The sequence below is a fragment of the Populus trichocarpa genome, chromosome 6, assembly GCF_000002775.5.
Source record: "Populus trichocarpa isolate Nisqually-1 chromosome 6, P.trichocarpa_v4.1, whole genome shotgun sequence".
Lineage (NCBI taxonomy): Eukaryota > Viridiplantae > Streptophyta > Magnoliopsida > Malpighiales > Salicaceae > Populus > Populus trichocarpa.
Genome location: NC_037290.2, coordinates 5,606,636 through 5,615,089, shown reverse-complemented (window position 1 = coordinate 5,615,089; position 8,454 = coordinate 5,606,636). Strand labels below are relative to the sequence as shown.

General features: G+C 34.5%; 1 protein-coding gene across 4 annotated transcripts; it reads left to right on the top strand.

Moving 5' to 3' along the window:
• The first annotated feature begins 2,114 nt into the window (after positions 1–2,114).
• Positions 2,115–6,006, top strand: LOC7485504 (pentatricopeptide repeat-containing protein At2g13600). Of its 4 annotated transcripts, none has more exons than XR_002982388.2 (4): positions 2,115–4,084; positions 4,431–4,508; positions 4,574–5,530; positions 5,691–6,006. XR_002982388.2 is itself a non-coding variant. In XM_002308977.4 (2 exons), exon 1 carries the CDS (start codon positions 2,300–2,302, stop codon positions 4,052–4,054), a length of 1,755 nt encoding a protein of 584 aa, XP_002309013.4. In that variant the 5' UTR covers positions 2,115–2,299; the 3' UTR covers positions 4,055–4,084; positions 4,431–6,006. The 4 variants fall into 4 exon arrangements, 1 of the variants encoding a protein (XP_002309013.4); XR_002982389.2 differs by having other exon boundaries at positions 4,555–5,530; XR_002982387.2 differs by having other exon boundaries at positions 4,431–5,530.
• The last annotated feature ends 2,448 nt before the right edge of the window (positions 6,007–8,454 follow it).

The following is an 8,454-nucleotide window of genomic DNA, read 5'->3' as shown; positions in this document are numbered from 1 at the left end:
GATTACAAACCAAATCATCCTCAGTAATCCCATCTTTTTATCTGCCTTTTTTCTCTTTTGGGATTTGATGAATCATAATCATAATCACAAACATTGAATTTGGGGCCTAGTTGTTTTCGTCCATTTGATCAACCCAACCTGGGTTTTACGATGAAGGTGGGTAAGAGTGTTGTTTTCATTATTGTTTTTTTTTCTTAGGATGCTTTGACTTGGGATTTTCATCAAAAGCTACCCAGCATTTATCGCGCTAACCTATGTGTGTGTGGAAATTAAGAAAAACAAAATGCCTCTCTAGCTAGTGCCGGTGAGAATCGGATCTTCTTCCATGATCAAATGTTATATATATATATATATATCATCTAAAGATGTTCAACACACAGGACTAAATGGCTGAAATCCTTCTATAACTTCTTTTTATATGCATCACAATCACAATCGTGTAATCTTATATAACAAGAAAAAATCAAATACAATTACTCAAAATATTCCCACATCTACACAACCAGATATTATATATCTATGGTAATAGAAACTTGAATGCAGTAGCTATTAATTATATACGGAGATACATTTGATTCTCTCATATCATCCCCTACAAGGTGAGCGTGGCTGAAGAGACAACGCTGAGCTTGCTTTGAAAAAAAAAAAAACTAAGGTGTGGTGATGCCTTTGGTTAGCGAGTGAGCAAGCTGCATATGAGAAAGAACAACAGTAATTCTCAAAGTGCCATTAGCAACAAGTTCACGACTAAAATGATAATCGTTCGCAATATGTTTTGACAGAGATGAGTAACTGGATTTCTGCTATAAAAATTGCGTTTTGGCTGTCACAAAGAACTATAGGTGGCCCTAAGAGTGAAAAACAAAGATCCCAAAGTATTGGAATAAGCCATGCAATATTAACAGTGCCAACAATTTACCAACAATTAAGGAGGATATTCTACTTTTGCACAAGATACAACGCTTTGCTTCTTAGCGGACCAAGAGATTAAATTGGCGTCAAACAAATAGCATAGCCGGTGGTGGAAATACATGTATCATGACATCTAAGCCCAATTCGCATCATAATAGGCAAAAAGTTCATGAGTAAACTGTTTATGAAGTTAAGTAAGTCCACGACGAGTAGTGCCTTTAACATAAGGCATAATTTGTTTAAGAGCAAGAAAATGATCCTCCTAAGCATACATGAACTGACAAATAAAATTTACAACGAAAGACATATCAGGTCCGGTGATAATCAAGTATGGAAGAACACCAGTAAAAAAAGAAACAGAGTAGGGTCGGAGAACAACTTCTCTTCGCCTGATAGATGTTGATCAACGATAAAAAAAAATACAAATAAGCTTGGTATCAATCATGAAAGCATGTTGCAAGAGATCAAAAGCATATTTTGATTAACCGAGAAACAAACCCTTCTTATTAGTTTGAACTTTAATACAGAGAAAGTAATAAAGATTACCCAAATCTTTTATAGAGAATTCTTGGGAGAGTCCAGTAACAAAGGTGTGAACCAAAGAAGAATTATTGCTAGTAATAATCATGTCATTAATATAAATATTAATATAAAAAAGTAAGTAAAGAGTCCCAAGCGAGCAAGTGGATCACTCAATACCAAATTTAATATATTAATAATTTTAACTCCAACCCTTGTTACTCTTATTCTTTTAGAGCATGAACAAAAGAAAAGGTAAGATAATTATATAAAAATACTTAAAAAACTAATATTTCAATAATAATAATAATAACAATAATTTTGTGTTTTAAATATGATTCTTGGGAGATATTTGGCATTGCGGTCCAACCGTGCTTCTAAAATTTTTGATTTTTTTAGTTTTAAATTATTTTTAGATCATTTTGATATGTTAATGTCAAAAATAAATTTTAATTTTTTTTTATCAATTTCTAAATTAAAAACACTTCAAAAAATAACCTCCACCGCACCTCCAAACAACTGCTTAACATTTAACACTCTAACCATATTCACAAATAATCCGTATTCTTGAAGAAAATCTCTCAGTATCATCAACATTCATTCAGATCAAGTAATTAAATGCAAACCTCCATAAGAAAAAAAAATGGATACCCACTGTATCAACTTCTACAATCAACGGCAATTTCCTTGGGTCTTTTGTTTTAAAACCACAAACCCTACTGGGCCACCAAACAAAATAGAACATGCTTAATGAAACATGATCCTATAAATTTATTGGAGACCCAATTTTGAAACCAAACCAGCCCATGAAATTTAACAGTTACCTTATCTCTCGGTGGCAGCTCACACTGCTATCCCTTGCAATCAAATGATGGTCCCAGAACTCGTTGGATCCTTAATACACCAATGTTCAAAAACCAAGGCTCTAAGACAAGGTCTCCCGCTTCACGCAATAGCTATAAAAACAGCAACAAGGTCTGATGTTATTGTCTCTAATCACATCCTCAACTTGTATGCAAAATGTCGCAAACTAAGGGAAGCACGCCAGGTGTTCGATGAAATGTCTGAAAGGAATCTTGTTTCATGGTCAGCTATGATTTCTGGTTATGAACAGATTGGAGAGCCCATTTTGGCACTTGGGTTGTTTTCAAAGTTGAATATTGTGCCTAATGAGTACGTATATGCCAGTGTTATTAGTGCTTGTGCTAGTTTAAAGGGACTAGTTCAAGGAAAGCAAATTCATGGTCAAGCATTGAAATTTGGGCTTGATTCCGTTTCTTTTGTTTCTAATGCACTTATTACAATGTATATGAAGTGTGGTAAGTGCAGTGATGCATTGTTGGCTTATAATGAGGCATTAGAGCTTAATCCTGTTGCTTATAATGCTTTGATTACTGGGTTTGTTGAGAATCAACAGCCTGACAAGGGTTTTGAAGTGCTTAGAATGATGTATCAAGATGGTTTTTTTCCTGATAGGTTTACTTTTGTTGGGCTGTTGGGGACTTGTAATAGTCGTGATGATTTGAAAAGAGGGGAACTTTTGCATTGTCAAACTATAAAGCTTAAACTTAACTCTACTGCTTTTATTGGTAATTTGATAATCACAATGTACTCAAAGTTGAATTTGTTAGAAGAAGCAGAGAAAGCTTTTAGATCAATTGAAGAGAAAGATCTCATTTCATGGAATACTTTTATAAGCTCTTGTTCTCATTGTAATGATCATGAGAAAGCTTTGGAAGCTTTTAAAGAGATGTTAAATGAATGTCGCGTGAGGCCCGATGAATTTACTTTTGCTAGTGCTCTTGCCGCCTGTTCTGGTCTTGCGTCAATGTGCAATGGAAAGCAGATTCATGGTCATTTAATCAGGACAAGGTTGTATCAAGATGTTGGTGCTGGTAACGCCCTTATAAACATGTATGCTAAATGTGGTTGCATCGCAAAGGCTTATTATATATTCAGCAAGATGGAGCATCAAAATCTTGTTTCGTGGAATACCATGATTGCTGGATTTGGAAATCATGGATTTGGAGGGAAGGCATTTGAACTTTTTGCTAAGATGAAGACAATGGGAGTAAAGCCAGATTCTGTAACTTTTGTTGGACTTCTAACAGCTTCCAATCATGCAGGGCTGGTGGATGAGGGGCTAGTCTATTTCAATTCTATGGAAGAAACTTATGGGATTTCCCCTGAAATTGAGCATTTTTCTTGTCTCATTGATTTATTGGGACGAGCTGGGAGATTAAACGAGGCAAAAGAGTACATGAAGAAATTTCCTTTTGGGCATGATACTGTTGTTTTAGGTAGCTTGCTGTCTGCATGTCGGTTGCATGGAGATGTTGACACTGGGAAATGTTTTGCTAGACAACTTCTTAAACTTCAGCCAGTGACTACATCACCCTATGTTTTGTTATCAAACTTGTATGCTTCAGATGAAATGTGGGATGGTGTTGCAGAGGCCTGGAAGCTGTTGAAGGGCAGTGGATTGAAGAAGGAGCCTGGCCATAGTCTGATTGAAGTGAACGGGACTTTTGAAAAGTTTACTGTAGTGGATTTTTCACATTCAAGGATTGAAGAGATTATGGACATGCTCAAAATTTTAAGGTGGGCAGCAATTGAAGTTTAGTTTCAGTCATATAACTCGGTCCTTTGAAAGGTATGTTTAACGTAGGTATCTATTCTGAGTTACACTGCATTTTTATTCAAGCTCAAATTATAAGTCCATCGATTGAGCTGCTAATGACTTAATGTGGATATAAAACTTTGTAGCTTTAGGGAGGATACTGAGGAACTCAAATTTGCTGCCATGATAAAGTTGTGACTCATTTCATGTCTTTTAAAGTAGTTCGCCTCAAATGCTAGAATTTTATTTCACTCCATCAATGCAAGGAATTTTATTTCACTCAATCATTGCAAGGAATGTCATAGGTTTATTTAGATACATAGCTTCATTTTCTGTAAAGTCTGTTTTTCCATTGGTGTGGATCTGTTCAATTTTGTAGGTTGAATTGGATTTGAAGGATGACAACGACAATGTGACATGCAACTGCATAGCTTCCTTAGCAGATGAAGAACCTCGTGTAAGCTAATTTTATGCATTTGACGTTTTCTGACTTTCATTGATAGAATTGATTGCTTGATCCAGCCTCAATGCGGTCAATGTGGCTTATGGTGATGAGAAGGGGTTTAATGGCATTTTTTTGTCCCTGAACTATTGATTTTGTGACAAATTAAGGTCTATATTATTAATTTGATCAATTTTGTCCTTAATTTATCATATTATTCGCTTGTTTGATTTAACTGTTATCATGAACTAAAACCTGCTTTAAAAGGAGTTTAGTTTTTGGTATTTCGAGCTGAAGTTTTTATATGTGCTAATAAAAGTTCAATCCACTATAACTAATAATTTCAAAAAATTTGAAGTCAGAAAGTATTTTTTTATTTATTTCCTAAACAATAAAATTTCAATAAATTGTGAAAAAAGAAATTATGCTGGAATTATCTCAATTTTTTTGGGAGCCCTAAGGAGGTTATATTAATTTATATTGGTAATTTTAGTATGGTTCTTAAAATTTGTGTGTGCCTGTGTGGTCCTCAAACTTTGCTTATTTTAAGCTTGGTTAGATTGGTTAGGTAATGTATTCAACCATGTAAATATTTTGAGAATCATACTAAAAAAAAATTATATGATTTTTTTAGAGTCCCCAACAAAATTATGGATGTTCCAAGTTATCTTCTATTTTTTTTTTTTTTGCAATTTTGTTAATATTTAATGTTAAGAAAATTAGAAAATTCTTCTTAACCTACAAAATGTTTGAAATTAGATTTTTTTTTTAACATTTATGAAAATCTTCAGCTCACAATACCAAAAAATAAATCCTTTTTAAAAAGGGTTTTTGGTCAATGACATCAGTTAAATCAAACAGAGAGACAATATTTGTTTAAATTATGTTAGTTCAAGGACAAAATTAATCAAATTGATAGTACATGCCTCAGTTTGCCATAAACCCAATAGTTAAGGGTAAAAAATGCCATTAAACAGATGAAAGGTGAATGTTTTGAAGCTTAAGCAAAGGCAAAAACAAAACAGGCTGCAGCTCAGGTATCTTGCTTCTCGAATCAGTGTTTAATCTGACTTGTGCTTATCGAGTTGATGTTATTTTATTCCTGAGGAAGGAAGGTTGGGGGCATCTCACATGAGCTAATGCTTGTTGAAATGTTAAAGCTTTGGAAAATGACAACCAAACTGCCGGAAAATGTAGGTTTGGCGTTTGATGGCGACGAGTTGTTCTATTTGGCAGAGAGTTGCCGAATGTGTAGTTGGCGTGATAGGATGATGAAGAAAATTGTTGCGTACAAAATCAATGGATGAGGGTATTAGGAAAAGAAGTTCAGCACGTGTAGATTTTTCTTGATTGATCGTAAAGTCAATAAATTGCTGCAAGGATTTTGTTCTTAATATGTCTCAGATGTTGGGGACTTGTCTTGAAAGTTTTGCTTGGAATTCAAATATTTCCTTCCCCTTCACTTCATGAAGGAGATGAGATTGATTGAATTTATTTTTTCTTTTCCATCTCATCATTTGGATTGATGATCTAATTAGACAGTTCGTAGTTTCTAGTTGACGAGGTAAGAAAATTGTATCATCATGTAGGAATTAAATTGATCAAAGATGAAGGCTGTTCTAGCCTAGTATTTTTAAACTCAAGTTCTTTAGAGTTAAGGATTTGAGCATGCGATGACTAAGTACTAAAAAATTGGCAATCAATTTTCCCACGGAAAACATTCTCCCCTGACAGATAACACTAGCCTTCCACTGTGACTGTAATGTGGCCAAGTTCACCATGGCTCTCTCCTTCTCCGTTTGTCTCTCCAGAGTTCTGATCAGGGTACTGAATCATTTCAGGTGAATAAAGATTTAGAGTAGCTGAAGAGTGGTCGTCCATGGACCAAGGTGATCCCTTCACCTGAAAAAAATTTATGGTCTTGAATCAATGGCCGGTGGCCGCTATGTCGTGCGAGTTTATTTACAGATCACAAAATATGACAAAAAAAAGACCAGCTCCTAAACAGCTAACATCTCTAGATCAGCAATGCTAGCTGGTCATCTAGCAATGGTATATATGGTCGGCAGGAATCGACCGAGAACCATATCCTAGAGGGTTTTCTACATGACTCGCATGCTTGAGTGGCCGATATAACCCAGAAGTGACAGAGCTGCAGCGTAGCCGACCGCTGTCGGTGTGTGGGCCTTCATCAGCCTCAAATTCTTGGTCTGAAATCAATTGCCGGTAGTGTACAAATATTACTGCCTTGCAGTTATTTCAAGTACACAACTACACATAGAAAATGAACCCTAACAGTGACGTTTAATTGGCAATTTTAGATACAGCTGATGAGCAAACCCCCCAAAACCATCCAATTGTTCCTTTAAAATAAACAAAAGAGGCAGCTTGTGAATCATGGTATTGCAAACGTAAAAAAAAATAAAAAATCTACACGCTACAAGTTATGACATTTAACCTTTCATTTTTTTTCTTAAGAAAGAAATGAGGAATAATTGGCAATGTCCAGAGCTGGAAATAACTCGCAACAGCAGCTAAAATGAGTGGAATATCATAAATTACCACTCTCCTCTCAGGTGTCTTGTCATGGCATCATTTTTCCTTGTTCTGGGAAGCACCACAGGTGCATGATTGATGCAGGCTGACCCATGTTTGTTTCTTGATAGGCTGACCTAAACATTGTTAATCAAATTAATTAATGAAGATCGAGTTCATAATAAATTTGTACAATATTTTGCATTGAAGACAGCAGAGTTATGATCATCCAACACAGCATGATTTCTACTTTTCTTTAAGTCTGATCAAACTCTTTTGTTGCCGAGGTAGCTTTATATCATTGTTAAACCCAAAACGTGTTGATTTGGACATGCTTGAGAAGGCTTGTAAGAATTGCATCTGCTTTTGCAAAAGTTTATGATAAGATCTCACCAAGTGAAAGTAAAGAAAACATCTTGAAATTAAAAACTTCGACATGGTTGAAGAAAAGGGGGGACATATTGGCTAGCTATGGGCTCGAGGTTCTTTGGTATAATGATAAAAATTGTTTTTTAAAAAGTTTTTTTTAAAATTTAAAAATAAATTAAAATTAAAATTATTTTTATTTTTTAAAATTTATTTTTGATAATAAAACGATTAAAAAATATAAAAAAATAATTTAAAGTAAATTCTTATTTTTAAACCCCAGTTAGATCGTGCTCTCAAATATCCCTTGGCCCGTGGATAGAATATTGATTACTACCCACGTACGTTATCTGAGTATATCCTTCATAGTTGAAAATTTAAGTGAGGTTTCAAAAGGATATTTATCGTAAATATATTTGCTTACATATAAATAACTAACTTGTTGAAAATTAAGAAAAATAATAATTTTGGGACGTAAAAGCTGAACTATCATTGAAAAAAATAAATATTTGCTTCGTACTTAAATACTAAAATATGCATTCCCTTGATTGATCCTGTTAATTTCTCATGCACATTCCTTTCTTCTTCCCCTCTCCTCGGATTTTTTTTCTTTTATATATAATATATATAAAAGAAATTTCCACAAGCAGAAACGGCTGGCGGCGGCCTAAAATTAACAGACACGTCTTGATCAGTTCAACATGAGACGTCTCTGCATGCATCCTCTTCTTATCATACATCATTTCAATAAGAAAATTTGCAACATATTATGTATATTTCTTGCAGAACATGCAAGGAATTAATTAAAAATTTGGTAATTTAATTATTGCTGTCGTTTTCTAACTTGTAGTGACAACTGATCAATAAAGCTGTAGCTATAATTAATGCGGTTTGAAGAAATTAATCCTTGTTTGACCAGCGTAATTAGGCAGCTCCTCAAAATTATCAATTAAAATGAAAGCTTATAAGTCGTATGACATCTTGATTAGGGCGTGCGTGTAGTCCCTTGAATGTTTGGTAAGGTTGATTGAGATCTGAGAGGATCATGAGTTGATGGCTG